Here is a 16513-nt window from a genome sequence, read left to right as displayed (position 1 = left end):
TAATGAGTTGACTAACCAAAGCAGCATTTTCCAAAGTCTACTGCATGTGACTGCATTTCCATGAAGCATCTCCACCTACCCAAAAGCCTATGCTTTAAAGGCTTGGTCTCCACCCATGGTACAACTGGGAGGCAGCAGAACCTTTAAAAGGTGGGGCCCAGTTGGAAGTCTTCCGGTCACATGGGGACCTGCCCTTGAAGGGGATGTTGGAACCATGGCCCCTCTGTGTTCTCTTTTGTTTCCCAGCTATCATAGGTGCTTTTGCCATGACGTGCTGATTCATCACAGGTCCAAAAGCAACAGGAACAAAACCTACGAAACTGTTAGCCAAAACAAACTTCTTCTTTTTAAGTTAATCATCTCAGGTATTTTGTTATAGTAACACACAACTGACTAACACTGAAGCCAGGACAATGCTGCTTGGAAGGGTGCCCAAGAAAGCCTCTGAGAGGGAGGTCCCAGAGTACAGGGGCCTGCCACACTGAGTTTAACCCAGTCTCCCATGTGACCCTGGAGCCCCTTTTTGATTTTTTTTATCTCAAGGAAAATCATCAATGCCTTATCTGATGAATCCCTCATAGTACGCTGGTATGGAAGCCCCATGCAAAAATCCCAGTGACAATTTATGGGCCCTGGCAGGCCCATAAAGACAAGGTCAGAGTGCACTCAGGCATCTGCCCCAGTGGCCCAGTGGCCCAGGCAAAATGCCAGCTGTTAAAAGGAAGAAGTCCTCCTTCACACAGTGGTGGGAACAAAGGGCGTCAATCGGGGTTGCTTCTGGAAATACAAGGCTACCAAAGCCCTTCGCCAGCCCCCATCTCTAGGAGCCTCGACTCCTAGGAACTACCACATGGTGCAGCCGTGGAAAAGGAGGCAGTCCCACTTCACCAGGCATTAAAGCTATGGGTTCTAAGAAACCCCGTAATGAAAACGGGCATGACTCCAGATGAGGATAAACTTCATATAGAACCGAAACCCCACAATAAAACCCCACGGGGACCACACGTTCATAATAAGAGTTTTCTCCAATTCGAGCTGGGGGCACGGTAGGGGTGTACCCCCATCAGTTCACCTCCTTATCCAGAATAAACTTCTGCATAAGGAATTTTTTCAAAGCAAATCAAAACCAGTTGAAAGCCTCAAAAAAAAAAAACTAAACACAAAATACAGAAATTCTGAAATTACAAGGCTGAGTGTAGTACACTGGATTTTAAGAAAGGTTTTATGCCCTTCAAGTCTGGCATACATACTTTTCTTATTCATTTTAACCACATCAAGAAATCCCTTAAGAGATTCTATTTTCTCAGCAAGGAAACTTACAAAAGGGAATGTGAAATGGGCTCGTTTTCTCAAGCAAAATGAAACACTTTTATGTTTTATTCATGCAAAGTGAAAGCCCCTTTCCTTTGCAGCATTACAAATTGAATTTGCTCTTGTAAATTGCTGTTAAAAAAATAAAAAGAATCAAAAGCAAAGGAAAGTTAAAAAAAAAGAAAAAAAAAGTAGGCATAAGAAGGCCCTTCTTCTAGGGAATGAAAACTCGGGATCGTGGGGAGAAGCAGAAGCGTTCACTGGCAAACACGCTTCTTTATTTACTGCTTCATAAGCAGTCCTGCCCCAGGGTCCCCTCAACCACAGGAGCTTGCTGAGGTCCTGGCAGCCTATGGAGAATCCCGAGTGCATATGCTCATCTGCTAACACCGAGGAGGAAGGGTTTAAAAACAGGAGAGATCTGTGAAAAATGAAACCAAGACAATGTTGCCTAATTTACCCTGGTATCGTTGCGGGGTGGGTGGCGAGGGGCTTTTCTGGCTTTGTAGGACAACTGTTCTTATCAGCGTCTGCAAAGCCTCTTACTCTCTATCTCACATCGTCAACTGTCCTTGAAGCCTCCCCAGCGTCTGACTCCTCCTGTACTCCGGGTGTCTTAGAAAGGAAGTCATGTAATTAGCTGCATCTGCTAAGTGTATATAGCTTTAAAAAATCAAGAGCAAACATTCATTAAGCATTTGCTGTATCTTCATCACAGTGCCAATTATCATGTACACACACTGGCACAGATAAACACGTGTTGTGGGCCCTGTTAGGAGCCTCGTTTCTCAGATGAGAGGAAACGAGGCTCAGGGAGCTTGAATAATTTTGTCAACTTGAATTTGAATCATTTCCCCCTCTAGGCATGCAGCATTTGGGCTCATTTTAAAGAGCCGGGGTGGGCTGGAAGCCTCATCAATGAAATCCACAAACAGTGTAACCTTAAAAATAGACACGCAGGCTCTGGGTGTAGCTCCGTGGTAGAGCACTTGCCTGGCAGGCTGGAGGCCCTGGGTCAAGCCCCAGCACAAGACAAAGACAAGACCCAAACAAACAAATACAAAAACCAAACACACAATCACACCTGGGTGTTTACATAATGACCTCTACCTTAAAAACAAACTTGGACGGTAGGAACCAGGAAAGGATCAAGCATTTTACATCCAGAGCCTTCTACTGAGGCTAAATGTTTTAAATGACAACTAAATGCCATTCCTTGTAAAAAATCAATCGACTGATGTCAAGGCACCAGCTCCAGTGCTACGGCTCTGCCAAGCGAGTGAAGGACAGGGGCAGACGCACCATCCGTCCTCACGGTCGTCCCAAAGCAACTGCCCCAGGTGTCAGCACTCACACTGACGAACAGCTCAAAGATGCACGAGGCCCCCAGGAAGGCTTATCCAGTCAGTAGTCAGAGAGTGGCTTCAGTCCTCTCTTTTGTAGACCATTCCTCACATCTGATTCCAGCATAAATGCTTATTCTTTAACCGTTGAACACTTAGTCATAATACTTTCTTTCTGGTTGGTGACTTGGAACTGGATCAGAGGACCATCGAACTCACTAATGCCCAGCAGTCGTGGAGAAAGTATGTGATAAGACGTGGCGGACCCGCACCCTGCCCCTTTAGAGAACCATATGACCCGATAAAAACCTGAAATGCTCAGGAACAAAACCACAAGCCCAGGAGAGCCATCTCTGTCATCTGGGATTTTCACCCACTTTTGCAATGGTGTCAAACATTTTCAACAAAGCGACAATTTCAATAATACCTAATCATCCCATGCTTGTCCCTGAACGTGAGGAGATCCTCCATTACTTTGGAATTGGCAACAATTGACTATAATTTAAGAATTAAGGGCATTGAATGTAGCCCAATTACTGAAGAGTGGTCTCCAAGTGTGAGGTCTATGGTAATTCCACCTAAATGATTACCTACAATATGGGCCTGAAAATCAGAATGCCCTTGTTTCTGGTCATCTTGGAGAAAAGTAAATTCACAAGACAGCTAAGGAGCACTACCTGTAAGTGACTCGCTTTCAGTAGAATTTCACAAAAAGGACCAGACATTTTGAGTGTTAAAAAAGTTTCGCTAACCCCAAGCCCAAGACATGCCTGATAATCGTGATTCAGTGACGGAAGCTGTGTGATCAAGCAAGACTCCATGAAGAAGCCAGCAGGAGCGCATTTGAGATGAAGACCCAAGTGAATGAAATGGATTAGAGAACAAGTGCAAAGAAGAGACAAATAAAGGGGTTCAGATGGCCCGCTGAGTAGGGAACTTAGGAGGAGGAGGAGGAGGAGGATGGTTTTGGGGAGAAACACGTAGAACTTGAAGGCAGGAGCCAGAGCTAATAAAAGGCTGAAGTACAGAAACCAGGCAGGGAGGAAGCTTGGAGGGTTTATGGGGCAGGGAAATAGAGATGCGATGTCATTTGTCACATTTCTAAACAGACTTCAGGGTCAAGTTTCCTATTTGGTGAGGTGTTGTCAGACCTCACTTCAGGGTCAAGCTAAAACTGGGCACCTGGAAAGGGGACAGAGATTGAGCCTGCCCAGGGACTCACCGGCCATTGTCGCGGCCCACGCCCCACACACGGATGCTCACGATGGGCTGTGAGTGCAGCACAGTGCGGTCCATGGGGTCGACCAGGCTGAGCATGTCGTTCTCCAGGATCAGGTACATGTCCTTGCCCTGGGAAGCAAGGAGAAAACACCCATCATCCTCACATGGGCTCTACACTCCCACCGCATTTGTGACGGTCAAGGGCCACTTCTTCAGCCATCAGAAGAAGCCACCCCTGGAGTCTAAAATTTGTTTTCTGAGGAGGGAAACAGTTTTTCCAGACGAAACCATTCATGAATCCTTCCCATCCCCCTTACATCCCCAATTTCTCTCTCCTTCTCCAAGTCCTGTGAAATATCTCCCTGGCTTGATTTCTAGCTGGTTCTTATTTTTAATTATTTACACTTCTGAATCTTTAAGAAAAAGGGCTCATGGGATGCGCTGGAGAATCTTCTTTTATGAACTCTATGTCCATCAGACTCTAATAACCCCTCACCCGCCACTGTTCTGGTCAGACCCTCACAGGCCTCCATCCACTTGATGGCCTTCCTGACCCACAACTGTGTCTGTCTCTCGTCCACATTCATGTCCATGTGATGCACTGGCAAGCAGCAGCATGGTCTGTGACACTTCTCAGTGCTAACAATAATGTCTATATGCCCACCACCTGCATCTGGGGTGTGCTGCTGTGTGCTTGAGATGCACTGGATCATAAACTCTCAATTGCTCCATGACAGCTGGTTTGCTATCTCCAACTAGCACTTGAGGAAACTAAGGCACACAGGCCGCGTCACAGGTAGGTGTATGCTGGGACTGGGGGAGCAGCTGGGTCTCTCAGCTCACAGTCACGGGTCGGAAGGCTTTGGTGCCTCACCTCCCCACACGGGTTGGCTCTTGTCGGTCAGGAACACTAGACTGTTCAACTTTATTCTTTCCCCCTGTGACCCTCAGGTGTCATGTTAGGCACCATTAACCATCTGTACAGCTACGAGACTGCCTCTCTGAAGGAGGCCCGGATGCTGCAGCCCTGAAACGAGGGAGGCCTCGCTGGGCAGACAGTGAGGCTCAAATCCCAGAGTGAGACGCACCGATTGCTCTTTGGCGAAAGTTTTGACAATGATGTTTTTGATTCTTATCAAAAGATTTCAGAATGCATTCAGCACTGATGTCCAGGTGTCTGGAAGGGTGCCTCTGCCAGTTGGTTAAGCCATGGTCAGTGTCCACAGCTGAGGCTCAGAGTGATCTAAATTCTTCCCCACAGAGCTTCGACTCCATTTATGGATGAAATCAGAAGACACCGCTGGTGAGACCGAGGAGGCTGAAGAAATGCTACAGAGCCTGGAACAGCTGCTTCCTCTCTCAGACCCAGGGTGCTGCCGTATGCCAGTCACCCCATGTCAGTGTACGTGACAACTACTTTCTTTCTAAGGCCTACCTAACAATTGTTGTTTTGGAGTGACGGTATTTTGACTGAAGGAGAGAGAGGAGATAGGTAGATAATTTAGGCCTGGTTATCTGGATGGAGAGTAGGAGGAAATACAGTGGGAGGATGTGAAAGCTAAACACCGAAAAGGTATACAGGGTTTTTCCTGGATAGAGGAAAAAACTTTCCCTCCTTCCTGCATGCCTGGGATCTAAGATTCTGGATGGCAATAGAGTGTAGCCCCATTTGAAGGAAGACAGACTTCACCGAGAGAAGCTTGGGAACCCACTTCCCATGGTGATGTGCAGTAGGAGGAAGTGTGAGTGGCGCTCCAAACAGCCCAGTCTAAAAGCAAACTGGCTACCAGCGTTCCCTGTACACCAACTGAGTCGGGTGTATTCATGCAGCAGGCGCTATCCTAGGACACTTCTGAAATGCTGGTTCTCCAGGTCTCAGAGCATGGCAGGAGTAAGGCTTTTCCTGTTTCATCTGATTTTTCTACAAATTTGGTGTTTTTTACCTATTCCTTTCTGAAATGTTCTCAACTAACGTTTTTGAAATGGAATCACTCTGTTGAAAGTGAGAAAGAATATATAGGTAACAATTCCACAACTCAGGCAAGATGTTGATCTTCGTGCTGTAAATAATTATAGAAGACGGTGCCATCAAAGGATATGGAGTCCACTTGACAGTAGGGACATCAACCTTTTTGCACGTATGGGTGGGAGTCATATCCCCTTTAGAGGATATATTTTGTGAGAGCCCTGGGTCATTTCTCCAGAAAACTGTTCTTAACAGACTAGCACACTCATTTCATACGTAAAATACAGAAGGCTTCTGAGCCCCCAAAGTTCACCCATGGATCTTTCAGGACTTGATGATTCTAGGGGGAGCTATCATTTAGCCACTGAGAAATGCTCCCTCCCAGGGCCCTAGTCTCTCTGGGACACAGCAGTGCTACAGTAATGGGTGTACCATGCCAACTGTACCTGCCTTCATGGGGAAGACCCTGATGAAGATCTCAGAGTCCTCAGCACCCCACCTCCCCATGCTCTGGGCTTCATGAATGTGGAAAAATCAGCTATCAATACTATCCACGTGCTACTTACCTCTCCCCAAATGCCAACTGTATCTCGGATGTCATTTTTGCAATAAGAGAGCTGCCGGATGCAGTTGTTGACAGCAACGCTGCTTTTACCAGGGGCAAGGTCCTCCTCTGCCATCTCTACCCATCCCAGAGAGCGCACAGCAAAACACTGGAAGACAAAGTCGGAGGGCAGGAAATGATTCACTGATCTAGGTCAATCTATCCATTTATATTAAAATCCTTGGGCAACTACAAGGTATGCTTAATGCACTTTTAATTACCTCATTATGTTTAATCATCTAGTTCAGTTAGCAAATCCTTTATTGTTATAGAATTAAACTGTGACTGTTTTTTACCGCTTTAAAATGTAGGGATGATCTTGCCTAACTTGTATGGTGTGTTCAGATATTTTTTCTTAGAATAGATTATTAAAAGTACAGTTAGGGGCTGGGGCTGGGGCTGGGGCTCAGCAGTAGAGCACTTGCCTAGCACATGTGAGGCGCTGGGATTGATCCTCCAGCACCACATATAAACTAAATAATTAATTAATTAACTAATTAAAGGTCTAAAAGATGAGATTCAAAATCTTTTTTAAAAAGTACAATTATAGGGCTGATAGGTACGAGAATTTCTAAGCTCCACGGTCTATTATAAAACAGATTTTTTGTTTGTTTAACAGTAAGAAATGCAACCCATGAGATCTGTTATTGTTAAGCACATAGGAAAAGAAGAGAGAATGAATTAAATACACGTGATGCATTTGTTTCTAGTAAGGAAGCACAATGTTTAATACTCAGAAAGGGAGGGAAAATATGCTATCATGGCAACAAGTCGTCTGAGATCTGACAGCATTTATTATTAGCATCAAACCCAGAAATGCCTGAGGGACACCTGCCATGAGAGAATTTAAGGCAGAAGTATTTTATTTTGAGATCATGTCCCTGTCTTCCTTTTTCAACTTCTGGTATACATTTTCCCCCTTAACTTAAAAGGCATTATATGTTTATTGAAATTAAAAAAATTTTTAGTTGCAGGTGGACACAATACCTTTATTTCACTTATTTATTTATTTATTTAAATATTTTTTTTAGATGTTGATAGCTCTTTATTTTATTCTTTTATTTATATGTGGTGCTGAGAATCGAACCCTCACTTATTTATTTTTATGTGATGCTGAGGATCAAACCCAGTGCCTCACATGTGCTAGGCAAGTGCTCTACCACTGAGCTACAGCCCCCGTCCAGGCATTATATGCTTATTTTAACAAGTAAAAATCTCAAGATGTGTAAAGGAAAAATCACAGGACATGTGAGGGCGATTTGGCTGCTGCGTGTGCCAGGCTCTGGGATGCCAAGATCGCTGTTCTGCTGGATGGTCTGAGCCACGGCCCCTCATCCCTCTGAGGTCTGCATCAGTTGAAGAGACCACCTTCTCTGGACAGGAGGGAAAGAGAAGCAGCCACATGCTTTCTTGGGAGTCAACAGACTGGCTCTCAAAGAGCAGCTTGGAAAGTTTCCAAAGTGACTTTTGAAACAAAATGAAGAAATGCAAAAAACAAAAAACAAAATGAAGAAATGCAGCCCTCTGGTAGGGTGGTTGCCTAGAAATACTCGAGGGCCGGAGTTCGAGTCCCCAGCACCTCTAAGAAATGCAGCCCTCTGTCCTAACATGACAACACCATGTCCAGTCTGGCCTTTTCCATCTTAGCCACCATAACCAGACTTGGCACTTCCTTCCTGAGCTGCTAGTCACACTTGCTCTCCAAGGAAAAGTCCACCAAAAGGCCAAAGAGAAATATCAATGGCACGAAGAGGTTCAGAAACAGTCACAGAGCATGTGTGGCTCAGGAACAGGGACGGCCTGCAGTTGTTTCCACTTTGCTTTACAGATACTGTGGACCTGGCCAACTCATTCACTAAGCCCAGGTTTTAACATTTGTAAAAATAGGAGTATTGATAGTAATAGTTCCCTCACAGGGTTTTTGTGAAGAGAAAACAATACAAATAGAGAACTTAGCACAAAGAAATCACTCAGTGAACACTTATTGAATGAATGAGCAAATAAATACAGTGCCACACAAATCTTACCTGGAGTCATCTAAGGTGAAAAATGAAAGGGGCAGAATCTGTAATCAAGATGGCCATTTCACAGTTTCCCTATGATAGTCTGATTTATGCTTGTTATTTTGGCAAAATTAACAGTAGTCCCTTTTTATTGTAAAAGTATTCTGGGATGGATAATAAATTAAAAAAATAATTTTCATCTTGGCCAAAATTGTAGATTAAGACTCTGGTGTGGACATGAGACCTCTACACTCAAGAAGAAATGGGGATCAAGACTGACTGAAGATGCTCTCAGCAGACATGTTAGTGACTGCTGGGGGCCTCTAAGACACCAGTATTACTGTGGGATGCTCACAAATCCTCAAAGTCAGAAGTCAGAAACATATTTTCCCACTCTCTGGTTGCCCCTTACACAGTCCTCCAACCTGTGAATACTCAAGAAATTCACTGACAATAAAGAAGGTAAAAGAATACTGGTTGCCCCTTGCCCCTTGGGTGGAAGACCACATGAATTTCAACTTAAGCAAGCTCAGTAAAACCTAAAAGTGATTTTCTTGGTTAAGAAACATGAATCAACCAACCCATCACACAAAGTTCCAGAATGATGTTCTGTCATGCTGATAAAAAGGAAACCAAAGCCCCAACTATACCAATTGTTATAATTTATTTAAAATCATGTTCCTTGGGCAATCCTTTAGTTGTTTGACTTTAGTTTCTCAACTGAAAGTGCCACCACCATTCCACTTGGTCAAAGAAAAGGAAACTAGTGCACAGGGAATACTGAGTTCCTCCAAGGAAGTCAGCATGGCTTCCTCCCTAAGAGCAGAGTGGCTAAGGGCTGCTGGCACTGATCAGTGCTGCCCCCGAGTGGCCAGGAAGGTTTATAACTACCACCACCTTCCCTTCAACTCAGGAGAGAGCAATGCTTTGGGTGATCAGTTCTAGGAACAAACACGTGTTTTAGGGTATGGGAAGAGCTGGAAATATTTAATCAAATCAAGCCATCTGTCTTCCAAAATACTTTCTTTTATATTTTTGATAACGAAACAAAATCTTCATATGCATTTTGTTTGTTCATTCCTCAACAGCTCTTAACCAAAAGGACACTAGTTTGCTACTGGTCCTGTCGGTTTTGTTAGTTATTATTCATATTTAAGGGGATCGGAGTCATGGTTGAATTAGAAGGGGCACAACTGTTGGTCCATTTATTCTCTCTTCTCCCCCCTGCAATCAAGTTATCATATCTCATCTGGAACATTCACCCAATTTATAACTTCATCTCTGCAAGTCCTATATTAAGAGAAATGCCCAGAGAAAGCCTCTTCCTACTACACATTTAATGGAGTAGAACACAGTGCAAAGCCTTGGTTTTCACAGCCACACAGTCGTGGGTTTGAATTCCTCTATTCCAATCAGGGGAAGTTCAGCCACCATGACGCTAGGTTTGCTTAGAGATGCTGGAAGATTCCAAAGAAATGAATGGTAAAGTGATTGGTAAACTGTTAAGAACTCAAACAAAGTTCACTTCCTTCTCTTCTCACTGGCTTGAGAAGATTATCATTTCATCCTTTGTTTTGCCCAGAATCTTCCATTTCTTCTTAACCCAACTGAACTTCTAGGTCTCTGTCCTTTTCCTTCCCCTGAACTTTAACAGAGACAAGCAAGATGATAGCATGGTGGTCCAAAGCTAGGGACCTCATCCCTAGCTTTCCCCACAAGATGGGACAGAAGTCAGGGTGAAGGCAAGACCAGGGAACTGGAGCTGGAGTAGACAGGGCAAGGGCCTTGCCTTGGCCAGGTGAGCCGAACCAAAGAAGATGGTGGCTAATATCTATAACATGGCACATTCAATGTCCAGAGCATGGTCTGTGCTCTGTAACTGTAGAGAGAAGTTGACACGCAGGTAAATGGCACCTGAATTGATGGCAACACTAAATTATAGACATTTAAGTACTCAAAAAGTTCACATAGAAAAGTTAAAATGCTGTCTGTAAATGCAATCCTAATTACATTCATTTATAGGAATGACCATTTAAGCCCAATTATGGAGTGGCACAATAACAACCGTGTATTGAAGGCAGTGTACATTTATTAAGCACCTATTTGTTCCCAGAGACCTGCAGAGAGGAGCAAGATGCAGTTCCCCACTCTTGAGAGACTTGCGATGGGATACCCACATAGTAGAATCTGTTGCCATGGAATAAGAGGATATAGTGGTGCAAGCTTATGTTGGGAGCTTGTGGAAGATTTCGGTTCAGAGAGGGAGTTATGCAACTTTCTGAAGGATGTGACATCGAGCTCAGTCTTGTAAAATGAATGGATTCATTCATTCACAAGCATTTAATGATGCTGACTATATGCCAAGCAATGGAGACTCACCAGTGACCAGAGCAAATCAAACACTCTGTTCTGTGTTGTATTTCAAAAATCTCCACAGGCATATTCTTTGGACTGCTACACCAAAGGTTCCACAGTTCCATCACTGTGGACCAAGATGAATGAGGTACAACCATATGGGGGGAAGGGCCAGTGAATGCTGTGTGTTAGGGCTCAGGCTTCAAAGCCACTGGCCTTGGGATCAAATTTCAGGTCAGCCCTTATTATAACTTTATTAAACAAGTAACTTGATTGTGGCGAGCCTCCATTTTGTGGTGAGCCTCAGTTTCCTCATCTGTTACAGTGAGAATAATGGTATGGACCTCCTTGGGGACCGCCATGATGAAATGGGATAATGACTTCTGTGAAGTAGTGTGCCCAGGGTCCACCTGAGGAGCGTGGTTGAATGTTATTTTCTCAAAGTCAAATGTGTCAGGGTGGGAGAACACTGCCAAGGGCCAGTTGCACCAATTCTGTTTTTGTTTTTCCAACTAATGATGGAACATCACTAAGGGCACACTGGGGACTTCTTTTTTTTTTTTTTTTTTTTTTAAATATTTTTAGGTGTAGATGGATACAATACCTTTATTTTATTTACTGATTTTTATGTGGTGCTGAGGATGGAACCCAGTGCCTCACATATGATAGGCAAGCGCTCTAACACAGAGTCACAACCCCAGTCATAAGGACACACCTTAGATGGGAAGGGGAAGGGGAGATCCTGGGATTGGTGAAGAGGCACAGGTACTCTGTCCTCTGCAGAAGGGAGGGCTCCATCTCACCACCTGACTTCAGGGATTTTAAATCATGGTCCAGGACCTGGGAGTTTTACGGATGGGTTTCAGGAAGTTCTAAAGCCCCTGAAAATATGTCTAGAATTGTGTAGAAAGAGGGTCCAAAGCTTTCATGAGTTTTCCAAAGGCTATGAGACTATGAAGAACTTTAAAGGAATTCCAAAGAGGTTCAATGCAGAGTGCCCACTGATGAAGATGTCAGCTGAAGCATGTGCATTAGGGTAGACAAAGTTCACTAGCTGGCATCCGGGCTCCTCCTGGCATATGGATGAGGAAAATGGGTAAAAGGCTCTGTGTAAGAAGTGACCGGGGATTTAGGGGTAAACAGAAGAAATGGGCACAGGGAGGTAGAGAGTGACCAACAATGAGTTTGAGCTGCACCCAGATTTACTGCAAGTAACCACTTTGGATATAAGCCCCTTGATGCTGCAGCAAAGCTTGTTCCAAGGAGGCAGGTGACACCAGGGGAGTTCAAGGAAAAAGGTGCCACCTTCCCCAGGTGATAGGGGACAGACAGATGTGAGTGGTGGGAACACAAGGTGAGGGGCTAATTCTACAAAACGGGCCCGCTGTGCTGACCCCCACATGCTTTCTTTCCCAAGATGTGCAATTTACCTGCAGTCCTGCCTGGCTTTAGTAGACAGGATATGTCACACTGCTCAGCAAACTACCTGTTATCTGCAGGAGAAATGCAGGCCTGAAATAATGTCGATCAGAGGAACACGAGTTACCCTGAAGGGGGAGAAGTTTGTGTGTCTTTTTATAGAACAGATCCCAACACTTGGGGAGAAAAGGCAATTGGTTAAGAATCCAATTAGGGGGTGTGGCTCAGTGATAAGAGCACTTGCCTATTATGTGTGAGGCACTGGGTTTCATCCTCAGCACCCCATAAAAATAAATAAATAAAATAAAGGTATTGTGTCCATCTATAACTAATATATATATTATATATTAATTAATACATATTATATATAATAATTTATATATATTATATATATACATAATAATTATTATTATTTTTAAAGAATCCAATTAGAACTGGTCAGTATGGGCCAAAGTGACCTAGAATTGTCATGGCAGTGGGGACAGTCTAGTGTCATCCTGCTGTCAGTCAAAAGTCAAGAGGAGGACCTTGGCAGGACTCTCTGGAAACTTCTCTGGGATCCCCATACAACTGGAGTGCAGGAGAGGCACACTGTCCCTCTCCTCTGAGAGGACCCACTCTATCCCTTGAGAGTGACCCCTTTCCCTCTTCCTATCTCTTCCATAAACTCATTACTTTTCCTCATAGCCACATGTCTGAAATCTTTCTGACCTGATCATAAGAATCAAGGTTTGAAGAGGGGGGTCTTCATACTGTTTCAGTTTCCTGGAAGACCCCAGCCCTGTAACATGGGGAGGTGCTTGGCAGAGAAACAGGGATGTGCAAAAGCTCCTGAGTGGAGAGGCATTTACATGAGAGAGAGATATGTCTCAGGAAATGGCAGAGCTCAGGGGAGGATCCCTGGACTTCCACAGAGCATGGGCCTGGGATTCAGGCCTGTCTCACTCCATCCTAAGAGCATGGTGATCCCAGTTGCTGTCCTGGTTATACAGAGTTGCTTTACGGAGGCCTTCTACATCTGGAGGTTTGCGTCAGGTGGCAAAACCATGAATTCATGCTGGGTGTGACTATGAAGAAGAACTGTTTAAATAATCTTCAGGTCCACATGTGATTTATTTCATTTAGGGCCAGAATGATACCTGTCTAGGGTACATTCATTCCATTTGCTCTCCTAAGTTCTGTGATGTTTCCCTAAGAGTGAAGAACGGCTCTCTACCCTCTGCTTTCCCATCAGGACTGCCTGCAAGCATTAGAGACTACAACAGGTCTGATTTCTGGCCTGAGACTAGAGTCTTCTGACCACCAGGTCTGCAGAGAAATAAAGCAGCAGTAAGCACAAGGCCACGAGTTTAAATAACTTTCAGAGTCCCCTTGAAAATGTGCAGGCATTTCAGGGTTCAAAATATCCTTGGCAGTCATTGCCTGTCCTTTAAGAAATTGGTGTTTGTGGTCATTACACACAGGAATGTAGGTCATTGTTATTGCTTTTTTCTGAAATACAAAAATGCTTTCCAATTCCAGGATGCAGAGGATTCTGCAGGGATGGGTGTCTAGGGATGCCCTGAAAGGGAGTTTGACCCAGTTTTCCATCCAGAAGAAGTGAGGAATCAGTTCGATGAATTATTCATCATGGCAATGGCCATGGTGGTCAGGGAGGACCCAGAACAGATTTCTGCACTGGCCCCAATGATTGTGTCAGCTATTCCTGCTGCCTCCGGACTGTCTGCAACACAGTGAGCATTTGGGCAGAAAACAAGATGCATGATCCTCAGAGGACCAGGGCCCACTAGTGCCATTTACTTGAAATTTCCTCTTCCCATTTTTTCAGAGTAAGACAGCCCTAACCAAAAAGTTCACACTATGCTAAAAACTGACAGGCCCTTCCACAAAGAGGACAGTCATAATAATAGCTGGCACCCAGGTAGCATTTGCAATGTGCCAGGCACTGAGAGTTGATTGGCAGTTGAAATGTTACCCACAATCTCCATCTTCTCTCTTGCCTGCTCACCCACTACCATGGGAACATTATTGGAGGCTGGGTCTTGGCCTGGGTCACCTTTTTCTACAAATCTTTTATATTTCAATGTCTGGTCCACAGTGACTCTCGTCAATCTGCAGAATGAGTGCAAGCATTACCACATCATAAGCAAGTTATACAAATCTAAAAGGAAAACCAAAATATCAATTTACTAATTTACAGAGAAGAACACCATATCAGTCTGACCTGACATCTGGGCTGGCTGATGGAGGAAATCCCCTGAAGTTTTTAATTACCAGGTCACTACAAGCTAAGATGCAGGCAGAGGAGCCTGAACCAGCACCTTAATGGCCAAGATCTCAGAGATTCTTCACTTGTGCTAGAGACAGGCCTCTGGGTAATGATTTACTATAGACATAGTTAATTGTATTAGTCATTTCCTGCCCAGGAACCAGGCTGGCATTATGAAGCCTATTTTTATCAATGGAAAATTTGAGCAGAGGTGGATTTAACTAACAGATGTAGCCCACTGTTTCCAGAATGTCATGGAACAAATTATGTGTATGTACATATTTAAACATGCCTATTTAAGCTGCAGGCTTGTTGCTTTAGACATATGTAATCTGATGATCATGTATGATGACGACCATCTTACTGGAAGTGGCCGCTGTTGAGGGCTTTCTTAGGCTGAGGATTTGATACACAGAATTCAGAGTCTGCACTTGGTGGGGAAAGCATGAAGGTAGACAGGGACATTTACAAATCACTTCCCATGTGCTACACGCTGGACATATTCTCATAACAACCTTACCGAGGAGGTGCTGTATTTCTTATTTTCTAAATAAGAAGCTAAGATTCAGAGATCTTAGTTGAATTGCCTAAGATTACACAGCAACTAGTGATGGAGGTTTAACCCCAGGGTGGATGACTATGAGGATTTCACAGAAGAAGACACCGCTGAGCGACAGAGGCAGCCCAACCCTGGGGTCAGTCACACCCTTCATTGCTTTATATTAGCTGCTCTAGAAACACAATTCTCAACCCAAAGAGGATCCTGGAGACTAGGCCCCTTCTGCAGAATTCTGTAGGCCCACCACCCAGAAGAGAGCCCGGCACATGTAACACACTCAGTAAACACACTCAGTAAGTATTTGTCAAATGAAGATATCAGAGCTTGAGACAGATGGAAGCATCATGGCAAGAGTGGACTAGACCTGGCTGGAAATCCTGGACATCAGGGTTGTGTCCTCAGAGAGCAAATCATTCTGTTTCCTCTTGTGCCTCACTGGAGGGAAGGAGCCCACCCTTGCAGGTGTAGATGAAGATTCAAGAGCCTGTGAGCCCTGGCAGAGGCCTGGTATAGCAAGCCTTTGGGAAGTGTCTGTTTTCACACTGGCAATAGCAATGACGTATACAGCCTCAACACTGAGGCCAGACCCAGGTCTGAATCCTAGCTCCCCACTAAATCCTGAGTGACAGAGGGCCAGTTACTGGGTTTCCTTGTGCCTCAGTTTTCTCATCTGGAGACATGAATGGCACTTATATTCTAAGGAATGCTGGGAGCAATAAGTGGTATTGTCCATATCCAGGGCTTACAATGGTACATGGTAAGCATGCATTGCGCTAGTTTTTATTATGATTAGCTTTAATTATGATTAACAAAGCCTGATCTAAGTCATGCCTAGTAATCATGTTAAAATATTCATTTGGTCAGTAATGCAGCTGTTTATCATGTTTACCTCCGAATGCCTTGTGATGTAGACCAGAGGGCCAGTTCTTCCAGAAGGTACATACCCCGCCTAGTACTTAATCCAGTCCTTACCTGGCTTACCAGGAGCTCCATCGACAATGTCTTTCATGTGTCTCAAGGTAGGCCTCAGGCCAGGAGCCCACATTCAAGGAAGCCGGGAGCTCCTGCTACACTTGTACTCTTAATAGCTGAGCATCCAGCTGATTCCAGATCGCCACTGTGGGTGCCAGCTGTACCCAGAGTCCTGCCCTGGAGCTGAGTGTCCAAGCAGACTTTGTGCTAATGTCCTTCCTAGGTACTAACAAGAGCTAGATAATACATTATCACAATGTCACCTCCACTGCCTCTCAGTCCCCAAACTGACTGTCAGCTTCAGAACACTGAGATGCTCGGGCCACAAGGACCCACTCATTAGATGAGGCCCTCTAGACACTGGGCAGACCCACGGAAACTTTGGGGAGTATGATCTGGACTTTGTGTATGTAACCAAGTGATGTGATAACTGATATGATATTTTGTTAAACTGTTCAACCATTCAAGTTTCTGCAGAAAGACTATTTCTA

At 44.5% G+C, this 16513-nt stretch overlaps 1 protein-coding gene across 13 annotated transcripts in view; it reads right to left on the bottom strand.

The window, feature by feature from the left end:
* Nucleotides 1-16513, bottom strand: part of Apbb2 (amyloid beta precursor protein binding family B member 2) — a 332249-nt gene that overhangs the window by 58317 nt on the left and 257419 nt on the right. For all 13 annotated transcript variants that reach the window (XM_047566062.1, XM_047566068.1, XM_047566056.1 and 10 more), the window contains 2 exons: nucleotides 6408-6554; nucleotides 3877-4004 (listed from right to left, as the gene is read on the bottom strand). In XM_047566062.1, the coding sequence (XP_047422018.1) occupies nucleotides 3877-4004; nucleotides 6408-6554 (275 nt within the window). The remainder of the gene's footprint in view (nucleotides 1-3876; nucleotides 4005-6407; nucleotides 6555-16513) is intronic.

Source organism: Sciurus carolinensis, chromosome 10 (genome assembly GCF_902686445.1).
Source record: "Sciurus carolinensis chromosome 10, mSciCar1.2, whole genome shotgun sequence".
Taxonomy (NCBI): Eukaryota; Metazoa; Chordata; class Mammalia; order Rodentia; family Sciuridae; genus Sciurus; species Sciurus carolinensis.
The sequence above is the reverse complement of the archived record's forward strand: the minus strand, read 5'-3'. Positions and strand labels throughout refer to the sequence as shown.